The sequence below is a fragment of the Gadus morhua genome, chromosome 4 (assembly GCF_902167405.1).
Source record: "Gadus morhua chromosome 4, gadMor3.0, whole genome shotgun sequence".
Classification (NCBI taxonomy): Eukaryota; Metazoa; Chordata; class Actinopteri; order Gadiformes; family Gadidae; genus Gadus; species Gadus morhua.
In genome coordinates, this window is record NC_044051.1 from 11,283,312 (window position 1) to 11,300,608 (window position 17,297).

General features: G+C 40.2%; 1 protein-coding gene across 1 annotated transcript; it reads left to right on the forward strand.

The window, feature by feature from the left end:
* Positions 1 to 161: 161 nt before the first annotated feature.
* Positions 162 to 17,234, forward strand: scai (suppressor of cancer cell invasion). The gene is made up of 17 exons (XM_030354785.1): positions 162 to 447; positions 2,467 to 2,591; positions 3,333 to 3,428; positions 3,992 to 4,078; positions 4,887 to 4,985; positions 6,762 to 6,858; positions 7,367 to 7,465; positions 8,517 to 8,669; positions 8,915 to 9,016; positions 9,224 to 9,325; positions 9,744 to 9,822; positions 10,103 to 10,202; positions 11,503 to 11,584; positions 11,702 to 11,774; positions 11,948 to 12,121; positions 12,691 to 12,791; positions 13,333 to 17,234. The coding sequence occupies exons 2-17, from the start codon at positions 2,485 to 2,487 to the stop codon at positions 13,477 to 13,479; spliced, it is 1,698 nt and encodes a 565-aa protein (XP_030210645.1). The 5' UTR covers positions 162 to 447; positions 2,467 to 2,484; the 3' UTR covers positions 13,480 to 17,234.
* The last annotated feature ends 63 nt before the right edge of the window (positions 17,235 to 17,297 follow it).

Below are 17,297 nucleotides of genomic sequence, written 5' to 3' on the forward strand. Positions count from 1 at the left end.
CAGTGCTACGTGCTTTCAAGTAAAAACGTGTTTAGGAAATTCCGAATGTATGGATTTGGGATGGAGCCAACCGTCCATCCTCCCGTCACGATTATCAATGGCTCGAGCCTGGCTTGCGTAAAACGACTCAACCCGGAAGCAGTTGGGCAGTTTGCGTGGAGTCTAGTGGAGAGCCGAGCAGTCTACGGTGGAGAGACTGGAGACCACCTCACAGTCGTTCAGCGGCAGCGGTCTCGGCTGTGACATTATCAGAGGACAATAATTGCATAAGGCAAAAATCATATGCATTTATCGGATTACGACAATTCGTTATGCACCAAGGTTAACTGTTTAGCCATAGGGTGGATTCCAAGAATGTTACACACCATCGGTAAAGCTCGGCGCAGCTTTTGTACAATTTTCTGAGAAGGACCCGTTTCGGTTCGTTAACGTTAGCAGGCTAGCGAGGTAAGGTTTTCAAAAGCAGACCCGGTTAATATTGCAGATCCATTAGTAACTAAATTAAAAATAACCATTAGCTGTGTGCGGTCAATGATGTATGACCAGCGTTTTATTCTCTTTGCTGCAGGTTGATTTCTGTGTTTCAGATGTATGTGCTTTTGATGCGGTCGAAGCTCAGTGACTGAGACAAAAAGAAAGTGGGATGCCAGTACTGTCTCTTATTAATTTTTCCATCCTGTGTGTATTGCTTAATTGGTGAACACTGCAGTACAAATGTAACGTTACCGCGAAATAGGCAAGGCTGGTGGAGACACGGGCAAAGGATCCCATTCATTGTCATACAATGAAGCCACTGGCAAAATCCATTGTTATTCAAATCAAAACGAAAATATAGAGATATTGTTGTATTACTCTTTGTATAATAAGTCGGAAAATATTTAGCTATTTGGAAAAACGCGTTTTGCACAAAGTGTGTAAAAATCGGCTCAGCATTCACATAGACCGAAAAGATGAATGAATAATGAAAGGACGTAGCCCACAACTATACTAACTGGACAACGTCCCTTATTGGTACTATTAGTCACTCACTACTGATGTAAACCATCGTAACTATAACTATGGTATCAGAGATCTCTTCTCAGAAATCTATACTAATTATTAAAAAAATCTAAGCATCATTGGGGGTAACGTGATGTGTAACATGTCCTTTGCAATGATATTTGATGACGTGATTCAGTCAGTCATTAAGAAACAAAAACAAGATTTATTTAAAATCTGAACGTGATTGCAATTGTACAGCAAAAACTCTTTATACTGGTAAACTGTTGGCATTCTGGTATATTTCTAAGGACCCCTAAACTGATAAAACATCTACAGTAAATGAGAAGCTGTAGCATTCACAATTAATACGATGATGTGTGTGAGGGTGCGTGTTTGATACCCGCATATCTTTTTTTATGTATTCTGTGACTCATTGCTCTAAGCTCAGGGATGTATTCATTCAACATCAGTACCGGACATAGGACTTAATATCCTTCATTTGAGACTTTGAGAATAATTTATTATGAACTTAACTGTTTTCCTAACCAGTTCACAATACTATATTGGAGAAAAAATTAACTAAAGTGAAATTCTCCACCGTCATCATAACGGTCTCACCAATATAGCATCTCTCCAATAGTCCTACTATGTATTACCATCCACATTTATTGAAGTTCCCAGTGCCTAGGTATTTAAGATGAAACGATGGGGTTTCTTGACCTGATTGCATATCCATTCGAGCGGACGGCAAGTTAGAGCTACAGTGAAATTTGTAATCTAGGGCATCTGAGGTCAACCTAAAAGAGGTGACAATGTGACGCAGGTTTCTTCACACTGTCTTCTTTTCTGTACTTTCTAGGCCTAATTAGGGCACCAACAATTTAGCATCCTGCCCTGCCTATATTGGGTTGATGAATAAATGCATTAATCCACTGTGCTTTCTGTATGAGACACTTATTGTCGCACTCAAGTCGTTTTGACCTCACAGCTTCTATCGCATACATGGATTTGTTCATATCAAATCGGTTAACACTTTACATTAAGGGAATAAAATTAACATTAGCTATGTCGGTAATAAGCATAAACAAACAGTTAATTAGCAGTTAACTTATGTGTCAAGTTATCATTTACTTATGGTGTTCATGTTTACTAAGTAAGTTCATGTTAACAAATAAATGTATACATTTCAATATTCAATAGGGTGAACCCAAACCTCCATGCTAATGCTGGATAGATAAGATGCTGATGATAGATCATGTAGATAATGTTAATTAACTTACTCTTATTGTAAAGTGTTAACATAACATGAAATATGTGATAAGAGTATAATTGTTACGTGAAGTTGCTATAAGTCTATTAGGTTGATGTTGTGTACATGTAGGCCTATGCTTACATGCTAAGCCTTGCTAAGCCTCGGTTTTATTGCAATCATGGCAATGGGGATAGGCAATGTCTTTCATGTTTCCTATGTTTCTTTTTTGTCAGGTGTGAAAATTGACTGTCATGACTGGAGCTGAGGTTGAGGATGATATCCCGTTAGGTGAAAGGAAGACGGTCACAGATTTCTGCTATCTTTTGGACAAGTCCAAACAGCTCTTCAATGGACTTAGGTAGGTGTTTCTTCCATCATCCTCATCTGCCATGCAAAAACGCCACACCAATAAAAACCAATGGCAAAAAACATTGAAAGTCTTCAATATGTTACTCTGATATCAAGTGAGATTCTTATTTGTAGAAAAAAAATCAGCTTGAGGCTTTATATGTTTTTGTTTGTGTGTGTGTATATATATATATATATATATATATATATATATATATATATATATATATATATATATATATATATATATATATATATATATGTGTGTGTATATTCCTCAAATTGTAGTTGTCGATCTTGCATTGCATGCTTTGTTATATTTCAGTCTTTATCTAATGCTTTACCCAAAGCATCTTGCGTTACTTTGGATGCGTCTATTCCTTAGCATGATGGGGGGCGGGGGCAAGATAATTTAATGACAATGCAGATAATGACCATCAACATTTATTTTGAATTCGAGTTACGAGAAAAGACCAGGTTCCACGCTTTTATTTGTTGGAACCGTCTGAATGTTTGAATTAGGTTTCATTTTTTTTTTTACCTAAGAGTTGTTGACCTTACTTTGTAGAGATTTTTGTATACAAGGCCACACAGAGGGAATATAAGTCGGAGGTTTGAATATGTCTGGGTGACTTCAATAGGTTACTGTCTATTCTAAATTCAATGGTATTGTATTCGCAGTATTCTGAATAGCACAATGAATTGCGGCATTCTGTCATTTGATGTTCCTATCCTGTTTGCTTTGTCACAGGGATCTTCCGCAATACGGCCACAAACAATGGCAGTCCTACTTCGGACGAACCTTTGACGTGTATACAAAGTTGTGGAAATTTCAACAGCAACACAGGTCACTATTAACTCATCATTTTTTGTTCTGTACTGTAGTCCTTTCCAAGTGGGATTGTATGCCGGAAGTCATGCTCAGGGGGTCTGGTTTAAAACCGAACACACAGTTAAACTCCACCCCAGTGCCCACCCATCAGAATGAGCACACTGCTTATAATAGACAGTTTTCCATGGAGTGGTTTCAGAGATTTGACTTAGTTTATGCACTCACTGTACCACTCTACTTCTATTCTATATATGTCACAATGATCCAAATTCTGGACCGGATTACAATTCTGAAGGAGTAAGTAAAGCCAACTAAGTGAAAAGATTGAGAAGATACGTCCAGATAACAATGCATACCTAAAACATCACATTTAATCTACAATGAAAATAAACAGAATAGAAAGTATACCTACTCGGATCATTAAAGACAATCAAGTGATCCAGTAGATGAAGATAGATTGCATTCTCCAGATAACTATATGACAAAAATAAAAACATTCTCCAGTAACGATGGCTCCTGGGAGCTCAGCCTATGTCCTCATTCTCATTATTTTGTCCTTACTGTTGGTCTCTGGGCAGGCAGGTCCTGGACAGTCGGTATGGCTTGAAGAGATGGCAGATTGGGGAGGTGGCATCCAAAATCGGCCAGCTGTACTACCACTACTAGTAAGGAATCTGATATGTTGAATTATTTATTACCCTGTGTTGACCGTCTTAAAACAGTGTGATTTTCAGCAAAGCAGCAAAGAAGGTGTACATCTCTAAAGACAAATGCAAATATTTATTACTACTAGTATTAATTCACGGCACTTTAAAAATGCTGCGGGTCTCTACACAAGTACATGCATTTTCAGTGATTTTGAGCCCACTCCGCCAAAAGTCCCTATCCAGTGACATCTGGTGCTCTTTATAATGTGAAGATGAAGTGCTGTACAAGGGAACAGACATGCCAGCATCCTGAGCTATCAAGACTAAACATGGCAGTAAACCCCAAGTTGGTTGTATACAATTTGCATGCAATTGCAGCCTTAAAAAGCAAGTTAGTTTTTTCTTTGCTTGAACTAACTAATTTGGTAATTTCATTCTCCACTTTCTTCATGTTCCTTCACTAATCCACTCATTAAGTACTTTTTTAGATTGAACCATTTACCAAATAGAAATTGTAGATGTAGAGAAACTCTTTAATCTAAAAACGGTCCTTTGCAATGGAACACTATAGGGGAATAAAGAGTTAGCTACTGTTTTCTTTTGTTTATTTTCATACACTTCTGTCTGAAAATATCTAATGTACCAAAAGACCTTTTTGCGTTTTTCTCGGTATTTCTAACAAGATCAGACTTATTTGGGATGAAATAATAAGACTAATATCAGTCCAGATGGTTTGCTGTCAGATATTTTTGATGCACTTGTGAATTAAAAACCAACCATTCCACAAATAAAAGCAAGCATTTCTCTCTCCAATCTTGCTTGGCAGCCTTCGTACCTCAGAAACCAGTTACCTGAATGAGGCGTTCTCCTTCTACTCCGCCATCCGCCAGCGCTCCTATTACTTTCAGGTCAACAAGGAAGACCGGTAAGTTCAACACGATTTATTTATTTTAGCAATTGAAACATATGCATGAATAAAATGAATTCCAATATGTATGTTGTTATTTCCATATACCAACACTATGATGGCCCCGAGAGCTCAACACACTGCAACTTATGAATACACATGCCAATACACAAAACATTAGCAAATTAAGAAAGCATCTTCTTCAATTTGACCCCACACGCGCAGCATTTATTGGACTTACTGCAAATTCACTGCAACACTTGGTACCACTTCTGTTGTTGTTGGGTGTATTTGGCGGTGTGTTTCTGTAATGTCCTGTGCGGTCCCAATTCCTTGTGTTTTATCTATTTTCTAGTGCTTTATTAAGTTGCAGTGCATTGAGCTCTCAGGGCTACTACACCAACAACCAAGTTTTCATGCATGCACAGCCACAGTCAAAGTACTGTGTTGAAGTGAGACTGCACCAGCAGCCTGTCTGATTCAAATGGCATCTGCTTCCCCTGGCGTTACTCACAGGCTGCCTAATGACTTGAGTTGTCATCACAGTTGTCACTAATGACTTGAGGTGTCACTGACCACATTGAGATCACAGGATTATCCATGAACATGTTTGGGCCCATCATTATAGAATTGAGAAGTATGAATCTGTGATAAATTTGTTCCAAGTAAGAATTCCATTTTAAATGTTGTACTTGTGCAGTAAACAACTTGCATTACTTAAGCAATAAGCCACAAGAAGACAGACACTGTACTTTTCTGTTAGGCGCTCCACCGGCCTCAAGTGTCCTAATGCTTTTATAAAATGGTTGCTAAAACTATAGACTACCTACCACTCAGCAACATTATACGCGATAAACTATTGAATACAAAACATCATTCTTCCGCCACGCAATATAGTTCTTCAAGACGGGAAAAATGGTTGCCAAGCAACACAGGCTAGCACACTTTGATTGGCGGTGCCTTAATAATTAATATGAGTTGTTATATGGTCACAGGTGTGTGTTTGATGGAACATTTGACAAACTGTGAATAGATATTATCAGACACTTTCATCTCTAATACTGTCGGGTTTTGATCGTTTAATATTATTGAGCTTTTTATTTAGCTGTCCAGATCAATACCTTGGCAATAGTTATATTTTGACCATTGTAGCTAATGTTGGAATACTACATTTATTGAACATTGAACATTTACATTGAACTGTTAAAAGGCAAAAGTGTCCTGTTATTGTAAAATAATGCAAATCCATGTAACATAATGAACCAATCAGGATCAAATATCAACAATGCTGCGGTAAAAACACGAAGAGCAGAGCTCTCAATGTCATCCTTTTTTATATCAAGCCCTGGTTGGGTTCACTCTATTCATTCTTAGATTATTCATAACGTCAGCAGGAGACTATTCTGGACTACGATAAAGTAGACAATACACCACTGCTGGGAGGGAGGAAACCATAGTTTTGCCAGCCAACCATCGGCCACACTTTCTAGTGCTTGACGTTGTGTGTGAGTCATCGCCTTCAAGTAGCAGGTAGAAGGTCTTGAACAGTCAAACTGTGTGTGACACATTCCCATACAGGTGGGAGACCACTTGTTGCAAGAGAATACCCAAATATTTAGCCAAGCACTATTAGGACACTTTTGGTACTCTTTTAACATCTCTGTAAAAGATAAAAGCCAATAAAATGAAGGAATACATGTATTGATAATAGTATTGGGCAAAAGTAGAGTTTATGTCATACATGATTATGTATGAATTTGCATGATTGTTCAATTTTTCTTTCTCATTTGTTAGGCCAGAATTGGTTGTGAAGAAGCTCCGGTATTATGCCCGATACATCGTCGTGTGTTTACTGCTGAACAAGATGGACCTGGTGAAAGTGTTGGTCAAGGTACGGAGGAAATGTCTTCATTCTACTGCGTGGTGTGACGTTGAACCCAACTGTTACTATGACAACCCACTCCACTTATCACCTATTGCATTTATACAGCACTTTTCTATCCAGTGGATACTCAAGGCACTTTACAATATGGCCTAACATTAACCAATTCATGCACAATAACCCAATGACGGCAGTGTCAGCCATGCAAGGCGACAGCCATCTCGTCAGGAGCAGTTAGGGTGAGGTGTCTTGCTCAGGGACACCTCGACACTGGCAACCTTCCGGTTACCAGCCAATCCGATCTACCTCCTGAGCCCCATGCCACAATGACCTTTGATGTAAACCTAGATGTATTGACAACCACCAGTCTATCTGTAATTCTAGCTGTGACCGAAGACTTATGGTTCTTGGACGATATTTAAATGTTTAAAACCCACACCACTGTGTGGTACTGCGTGTACTGTTCCGTTGACGTGTGTGCATCGGACCCGCCCTTTGCCCCCGTCTCTGCCTGCAGGAGCTGTCTGAGGAGATCGAGGATTACACGCAGAGGTTCAACACGGAGGACCAGTTGGAATGGAACTTGGTTTTACAAGAGGTGGCAGCTTTCGTGGAGGTAAGTCCGTCGTTAAGGCCAACACTCGAGTAGCTACAGCTGGTCATCTGGCATGATGAATTGAGAAACGGTCATATAACCAACCAGCTTCAAAGACACGAAGAGAAGAAGAATCTGGCATGTCTCCGATTTTATCAAGATGGGTATGTCCAGATATTATTTGGCAGAGATTTAGCCGGTTGAGATTTGCGTTTAGGGTTCTGGTTCTGGTCACCATGACGACAAGAATTGCATTGCTATAAGAGGTCACGTGACCTAAACAAAATTCAAACTCTCCCTCAAACATTTATGCGTGTGGCCCAAACTATACCGCTGTTGATGTTCCAACCTGACACTAAAAGCTTTTACCCTCTTGGCACCTCCCATGTATAAAGGACAACGTTCCTCATTGTCCTCCTCATGTACCTCTGGCAGCAGCTGGTGTTATGAGCTTTCATGAAGTTCCATAAAAGTTCAAGCATTGCAGTTCTAGAAGTTCTGGAACAAGCAGACTATATATATGAAAAATAACCAAGATAATGTGCAGGGACACGATGTGACCTCTAGTCTAGAGGTCTTCAACTTTGTTCATCCCGTGAGGGATATCCGGGTCTTAAAGCAGCAAATGATAGAAATAGAAGAGATGTATGGCTGGCTATTGGGTTGAAGAGGATAATAGAACTAGGAATGAAAGAAACAATATATCTAATAGTTGAAATGTTGGCTTCCGTGATCCACAAGGTGTGTTTTGGTTTTGAAACCGGCCACTTTCACGTAACTCACATAAATGTAAACATTATCAACAGGGGCAAGATATGTAAGGTCAGGATAGGAGTGAGTTAGTCCAACTGTTTCCTGGAACCGGGCCTTAACATCACAGACTTGGAATAGTCTTTATCTCCATAGTCATTATTCTAACTATCAGTACATTGATACAATCAAACCATCATAGACATCAAGTGTCCAAGTGACTTCAGTGTTCAGCCTATACTACCTGATTCAAAGGATAACATCTTCATCCATTGATGCAACATTGATACACCTTTGTTTCTTCTTTGTGTGCGGTTGCCAGGCGGATCCCGTGATGGTCGTCAATGACAACAACGTGGTGGTGGTCCATAGCAACCGGCTCCAGGAGGGGTGCGTTCCCCCGCTGGAACAAGGCATGGTGGTGGGGCAGTTGGTCCTGGCAGACGCTCTGATCATCGGCAACAGTAACAACCAGGTTTTGATGCACTCACTTTGAATGGACATTTCCATTCCACACACACACACGCGGGCACAGGGAGAGTGCTAGGCTTAGCATGATAGAATTTTTTTATGTTACATTAAGATGAACCGATTACGAGTTGTTATTTTTAGTTTGTGCAGCAAATTTAAATCCTGTATTAATTCCGCCAATAAGTGTTTTCGACCATGTCAGTTAAACTTCAGTCTTTTGTTTTGTGACGTGTGTGTGTGTGTGTGTAGGTGAAGTTCAGTGAGCTGACCATTGACATGTTCCGCATGCTCCAAGCTCTGGAGCGGGAGCCAGTGAACCTGGCCACGCAGACTTCTAAAGCAGGCCCTCTGGTGAGGGAAATGTCTGTTGTATTAGTCTACAACCACGTGAAACTGGTTAATTTAAGCCATGTTTGGTTCCGAAATTCTCCACATCGGGAAAGAATTCAAGCACTCTTTGACAATGTTATCGTTTACTTGTGACTATAATTCACAGTGGAACTAAAACTTTACCCAACTTTATTAACAATAACATCATTGGCATGTTTTTGATTTTAGGAGCCAAATGAGAAGCCAGCGAAACGAGAGAACCCTCATAAGTATCTTCTATACAAGCCAACCTTCAGCCAGCTTTTTACCTTCTTGTCTGCCTCTTTTAAGGTCAGTACCCTTTTTATGTCATGCATAAATAAAAGAGACCTCAAACCCTTATTTTATTTATAGAGGACTTCATCTGAAGACGGGACAGGAATATTGTCTACAGAGCCCATTTCTACATTCGTATTCCTTCTCTACGTTACATATTACCAATCTAAAGGATAATTTTGTGCTGAAACAGTATGATATATTAACGGCATTCCTAAATTATATTACGTTGTTTGCTTTTAACAATATATTATTATTCAAAATCATTCAAAATTTATTCTGGCCGAGTGTTTTAATGAAGGGATGTGATTTGTTGATTTGGTTCTCACCAGCATTGCAACTCATACAGGCACCCTTTAAGCACTTTGGATGTTAATAATCTGCCAAACGACTAAATAAATAATAGTAAATGTGTTCTGAACATGGCTTCTAGGAACTGCCTGCAAACAGTGTTCTGCTGGTGTACCTGTCTGCTACTGGAGTCTTCCCAGCTGGCCGGTCAGATTATGAAGGTTAATTCACTTTCATTTTGTTTGTTGTTATTGATTCCTTACATTCCTTACAATGACATCTAAAATATAATTGATAGTTTGCTCTTTTTTCCCCAATAGCATTCAGTAGCCAAATTATCCTTCCATAAATACTACATAAAAGTTGATCATATTTAAGAACAGTAATTTGACTTATTTGACTATTCCAATCGAAACACAGATACATTTGGTTGAACCTGTTTAGTTTGTTGCTGTTTCATGAGATTGATGTGGCGAGTTCATCTTCTGAACCTTTGAATAGGTCCGTATGATTTCGGAGGAGTTCTGACCAATACGAACCGAGACGTTGTGAACGGGGAGACGGCGCAGAAGAAAAGTCAGGCCCAGAAAGAAATGCACTGGTACGTGTTTTAGTACTGAGTCTCGCTAGAGAGAGCCTAGGAGCAGTCATTATGGGCTGAACTGGCACTGACCTACCACGCTGTTCTTTGGTACAATGGGTCGAACAGATTGCATGTGTGAACAACAAGTTTGCGAGTGTTCGTGTGCGAGACCAGCACTGGACAACAACGCCTCATGTTGCACCTCAAACAGGAATGGGCTTGAGCAGCAAAAGCAGTGGGCTTCCGTGCCGTCTTAGAACATTCAGAACTTTAATACTCCGGCTGGTGTGGTCGATTGGATCGCTTCAGCACACCACCACGCCCACCATCTGCTGCCACTTGCACACGATGGAGGAGGCTGCCTATTTATCATCACCACCAGTCCTGAACCTGTTATGGTTCTGCGTCGGGTTTACGTTAGCCGACCCATCACATTCCTTGCTGCTGCGTCTAGACGCACGGTTAACATTTTTGGGAGGCGCAGGCCAGGCCCTTGCCGTGAACGCATAGAGGGTCCACAAGGACGTAATGGGTCCGTAAACCCCCTGGTGTTGCGTCGACGTACAACCATAACTAAGCCTTTGGTCAAAGCTGTGTCCCAGACTTTCCGTGTGGGAAGGCTGGCTCTGCGACACTGCCTCCAGCTGTCATCTCCCGACGTCGTCCGTGTGTGTCCGTGAACGTCAATGTATTTGGATGTACGTCAGTGTATGTCAATGTATTTCAATTGACGTCAAATGTATGTCAGTGTACGTCATTGTACGCATCCAATGGCCTCGACAGTCTCCGATGACTCCTCTGTGCTTGGCTCTATGAAGCAGTGGTTCCCAACCATTGTGGCTGCATGGCCCTGGTGGGCTCTGAGCCATTCTAAGTGTGCCGTGGAACCTCTTGGGATTCAATGCATAATCCTGACTTAGGTCTCAGTGACACGATTGGAAATATACAAATGTGATACAAGTAAAGTAGCTACTATATATTGATAATTTGCTTCATTATTTATTTGTTGATTCGATGACAAATAATGCATAATGCAGTCTGATTTGATGTATCCATGTGTTGATGTTTTTTAAAAAGTCTGCTGTATTGTGAAGATTGCCACTAAAATTAGTTTGTGACAAACAAGGCGAGGTGTACCTGGAAATAAAGTGCCACAGAATACTTTATTGAATTCAAAAGTACCACAGAGTTTCCAGCTTTTATTCAGCTTTATTGACAATGCAGACCGGTCACTGTGTTGTAGTATCATTGACTTTACAGCTGGATGTACTGTGGGTGTATGATACAGAAGTGTCTTTTCTCTGCTTCTCTTCATCAGCCTTCATCCTGGAGACCTGTTCCCTTTCACCCGGAAGCCTCTTTTTGTCATTGTGGATTCCACCAACAGTACAGCATTTAAGGTGAGTCGTTTTTTGGGGGAAAGTAATATACACAAGAAAATAGTGAGAGGGTAAAGGCTGAACGATGTTATGTGTTGTTTATTGTTATAAAAAAGTAACTTGAAATCTTTCTACCAGAACTTCAACAACCTCTTTGGCCAGCCTCTGGTGTGTCTAATGTCTCCAACATCGTATCCTAAGAGTGTACAAGGTGAAACACTTAGATTATTCCGTCGTTTTCCTTTCCTAGATCAGAGCATGACCTGTCAGAAATCTTTTGTAGAAAAAAAAAAAAAAGTAATCCTCATTGCTCCAAATTGAATTGGTGGTTCCTGAGTGTTTCTGGTTTTGATTGTATGTTGCCATGGCACTGTTCTGTTTCAGATCAGACCCAAAGAGGCAGTCTATTCACGCTGTTCCTCTACTGCCCCCTGTTGGCGTTCTTCTCCGTGTGTGGCTTGAGCAGCGTGCGGCGTGGCCTATGGGAGCGGGCTCAGGAGTTGCTCCGAAAGGTCTACCGTGACATCGGTCAGATGATAACGCGATCGAGGACAATGGGTATGTTTAATTGTTCTGCGTATTTTCCAAAATCATCACAATTAAATGTACTCTTGTAAGAGTCAGAAATTCCTTCTCATTACTGGCCCCGTTTGGCCGGTAAGTGAACTGCAGCCTGCTGGAGAATCGTACTGGAGTGCGAGCTCGTAGGTTGAGGCAAAAACAATCAGGAACAAATGTATAATAATAATATATAACTGTAGTTATAAACAGACAATGGGAATGGCATCCGTCGATATTGTGAAGATAAAATGGACAAAATAATAAGATAATTTTGGAATTATCTAAGCACAGAGGTCACTTAATTCCCTTTTCCTTATAAAACCGTCCAGGTTCAAATATAATGGAAAAATAGTTCTCATTTTTTACTTTATTTTCAAAACCTGTTCATATATTCGCAATTTATGCGTGCAAAATAAGTATTGATATGCTTGTTAGGACTCTGATACAACTTAAAAGTCAATCCTGAGAAGATCCAGCCTCCATTCTCAAGTGAAACACAGTAGTCTGAAGCCTGTGTTGACGTCCATCTTTTGATTTCATGTCGTCCCTCTCTTTGACCTCGGCAGACCAAGCCTTTCTACAGTTCTACGGAGACGAGTTCCTCCGACTGATCCTCATCCGCTTCGTGTTCTGCTCCGCCGCACTCAGGATGCACAAGCTCTTCAGAGTAAGTCTGCAGGCTGCCCCTACACTGTCTGAGAGACGTACTCTGTGAGCAAAACTGATCTTGGATAAGCTCAGGTAAACAGTTTGATTCAAATGCATAGAAAAAGAGAAATGGAACGTGCAGCCGAAATGTTGTCTTCCTCTAAAATGACTATACACTTTGGTTTGTCATTTGTCATTTCTTGACAATAAATTGAACTTTTTTTTAACTTGATTCGATTTTTTTATTAAATATGTGTGATGCATATCAGGCCACTCGTCCAAAAGGCAGAATCGTGCCCCTCACTGTACATTGATTCATTTGTGTTTTTCTTTGTTTTGAACAAACAAAAATCCCTACAATAATGGATACATGCACAAGGTTATCTGCCCAATGGTCACTAACACTGCCTCCATATTGTGTGTGTGTGTGTGTGTGTGTGTGTGTGTGTGTGTGTGTGTGTGTGTGTGTGTGTGTGTGTGTGTGTGTGTGTGTGTGTGTGTGTGTGTGTGTGTGTGTGTGTGTGTGTGCGTGTGTGTGTGTGTCCTGCGCTGCTTGGTAGGAGACCCGGAGCTTCCCAGAGTCCTACCCGGAGCTCCCCAAGCAGGACACGGTGGAGAGCAGCGTCCTGCAGAAGCACATCCTGGAGCTGGCCGCCATGCTGGACGTGCAGAACTTGTTCTGGGATGACTCACTAGAGGGCTACTAGACTCAGATCTACCCCGCCCGGGCAGATTGACACAAGTATAACCCCCCACCCCCCCCCCCCACCACCATTTTCTTTACATCAAACCAATCAGCCAATCACAGCTTTACGTTGGGCATCCGTTTGTTTTGAAGGCGTCGCCACGTCTAAGTGAAACTAGATCTGATGGTGTTTAAAATAGTGTGTATACATTGAGCTTTGATGGTCTTAAACCCCTTAAGTATGTGAATACTGTAAGATGTTAACAAAAAGGTGCCCCCCCCCCAGTTAAAGCAGATACTTAGTTCAAACTATAATTTTCTACTATTAGGTTCTGCTGTGTTTGTATGGCAATATTCTCAACATAAGCTAGAAGAACCCAGATGTCTTGTTTCAAACTATATCTGGTCCTCAAGTATATCTTGTCCTCTAGCTCCAGTTTGTGTTCAACGACCATCTGGAAGATTGGTCCCATTATGAACGACAAATGGACTAGGCGTGGGGGGGGGAAGAATAAGTCCCATTTTGTTACTACATTTTTCATCAGTGCATGTGTATGTATATACCTCCTATTTGTCACGGTTCGATCACACTGTGACAGGAAGGTCGCAGCTCCAGTACTCTGTAGGGAAACAAACGGTGCTTTTCGTACTCATCTATCACTAACGCGCCTTCCGAGCAGGTTAGCAACGAGCTAAGTGTGGGTCGATCAATACTAGGTGGAGCTCCGAGTCGACATTGTACAGACTTGCCGTTTGGAGCTTCGACTGAGGAGATGGATCACTGAGATGGTGGTGAAACATAATGTTTACAAGTTTAGAGTAACCTTAACTATTGCTTGCGGTTTTTCTGGTGAATATAAGTTAGGGTTACGCGAGTAGCAGAATTTTGTCAATGTTTTGATCTCCATGCAGTGTAGCATATTGACTTTTAGTTTGAAGAGGTATCAATTGCGACCTCCCTCCCGGGCTAAGGGTCCTGCCGACCAAAGCCCCCTGAATAGAACTGCCGTAGGCATTTCTCTGAATATTTATAGATTTATTTCGTGCAACATTCCTATTATTTATTCCCATTGATAAGCCTCTCCGTAAACAAAATAGTTACTGTGCCGTTGAAACCAACAAGAGTAGCATATGTCAATATTATATAAAGGATTTAGCAAATTCTTTCTGCTAGATTACCTGTGTTCGAATGTGTCAATTTATCTGAGCCATACTAAGTATTCTGGCAAGTACAAAGTGATGGTTAGGAATCAAGCAGAGAAGTTGCATTTCCCTCAACAAAATAACAAACTGATACAATTGCGAAATAAGTAGCTTTGGAATTAATTACAAATAATGTTTTTAAAGTAACATGTTTATTTGTTATTTTTGTTGTTTATTTTAGTTTAGTGTTTCGACGAAGTATTATTTATTGAATGTTACCCTATTTTGCACAGCTTCTGCAAAACCTTGTTTTGGCATGTATGTGTTTTGTTTATAATGTGAAGAGTCTGTAAGAAAAAAAAAAAGTGGAATCATATTTAATTGCCTTGTAGAAGTGGGCAATGCGATCATTGATGAGGGCCCAATGGTGTTATGCGATATACGGTGTATCTATCTACTATTCATACATTCCAGCATTCCAAAAAATATAGACCACTGTTTCCTCTATTCCAGAACTGATGAGGAACAACTGGTCTTTAAGGACTGACATATTATACTAGTTAAACGGTAAACATTGTAATATCGACTTCCACGTTTGTTTTTCCTTTATTTTTTTTCTCTGTGTTTACAAATGTTATTCTGATTATGATATCGTAGCCTCGCACTTTACTCTATGGAGTTATGATCTTATTATTATTATTATTCTGTTTGTTGTGCTGTCGGGGGGTTAACAAAGAGAAAATGGACCCATGCTCTGGGCCTCCATCCCGACTCTCACACGAATGATCTACTCGACCCAAGGGGACGTGTGAGGTCATCACGGGATTTCAAAGACTATCTTGAATAATCCGGGTCAATTTATTTTTGTTCCTCTTATCCGTATGTGAAATAAAAGGTTTTTTGGTTACGTTAAAAAAACGAACCGAGGAAGTGACAGGTGAAATTCATGGGATATCTGCTAGCGATATCTTCTTGCGTCGGTTGTACGTCGTGCTCTTAAAGGTCCCAAGACATGCAACCAGGTGTGAGTGTGATCGGTTACAAGCCGTTTTGAAATCTGGTTCTTCTGACATCACAAGTGGCCGTGTCCACTTAGCCGTGTGACGGATAGATCAGTCTAACAGCCTACCCAGTGGACTGTAGCAAACGTTGCTCATCTATCCGTCATACAGCTAGGTGTACACGCCCACTTGTGATGTCATAAGAGCCAGATATGTCACACCAGGTGTGACATGCCACACCTGGTGGCATGTCATGGGACCTTTAAACAATGTTGGCAGGGGTGCTCAGGCTGTGAGGAGTTAACGACTTACCTGTATTTTCTTTTCAACTTGTTGACATGTCTAATGGGGATTAATTGTGTACCATTTTATTTTTTCACTCTGACCGTTGCCATTGCCTTGCGTTTTCTTTGCAGTTGCAGATATATGTAGGATGGAATCTAGAGCTGATTCATCTGGTGCTTTTTATGCTTTGCTATTGTTCCTTTGTCTTTGATTGTGGATCATGCACAATCTAATGGTAAGCCTTTTACTTTTTGCTCATAATGTATGATAGGATGGCTTTTACCCAAGGTTTAACAGTTAAAGATTGCATGAGGCATATCAATGTAAATTCTCTGTCTATTGCATTTTGTAAATGTTATCTGTTGGCCTGAAAACGTTTCGTTCTGCCCTTTTTTTTATTGTGCCAATCATGTGTTTGGGCATCTATGATGGTGACAGAAATCTTGCCATAAAAACAATGGCATTGATAAGCAGTTATAATTAGCATTTTAAGTAACGATAATGTGACCAACTGGTGACTGGTCAATCGAAGCTTCACTACTCACTGGTTGTTCATTGTAACTAAACAGCGAGGTGAAAACCCCATGAGAATAATGTTCTGTGTATATCAGTGTAAGCATGTGTAGTTTCACTTGGAAAAAAGGGTTGAGAGACTGTATAGAATTCCAAAAAAAAGTACATTCCCTTTAAAATATCTAAAATATGAATTGTATGAAAACAAATGGCAAATGCATTATAACTAAACTGTCTTATCTATCGAGGAAGATGCGACGCTTTGCAACTCATTTAGTTTTAGGGATGGGATCACCGTTTGTGTATATGCCCCACACGTTGTTTCCCTTCATGACTTGCACCACGGAACACATGATATAATGTGATTCTGTATAGACTCAAGCACAACATCCAATGCTTAAAGTAATGGACACACCTTGATTAAGAGCATGTCAACAAAGCCTATTTTAAATACATCAGACACAAATAAATGAAGAAAAAAAAAAACTGCCAGCTGTTCAATCCTATTTTGTCTCTCTCAGACATTTGGGACCATTTTTACCTTTTTATACTTGTACAAATTATTTAAAAGATGGGTAATCCACCTTATAGCAAATTGTTTGACCTGCTTGCTGGTGTGATTTTCATAGTCGGTGTCATACTGTCTATCGTGTTTTCAATATTTCAAACAAAAAAAGCGATATCCGTACAAAAAAGCATGTTTGTTTAGAATAGAAAGTGCCAAAGACTGGTGTATTCTCACTTTTCCATTCCAATAATTGAAATCAATTATTGTAACTGATGTTTTATCTGCCATCCCAGATGAAGCTAATAAAAGCGGTTGTTTGGCATTTGAGTTTCCTTACTTTTCTGTTGTCTGTGGTGAAGCATTTTTCATGTTGAGCATATCCTCATACCC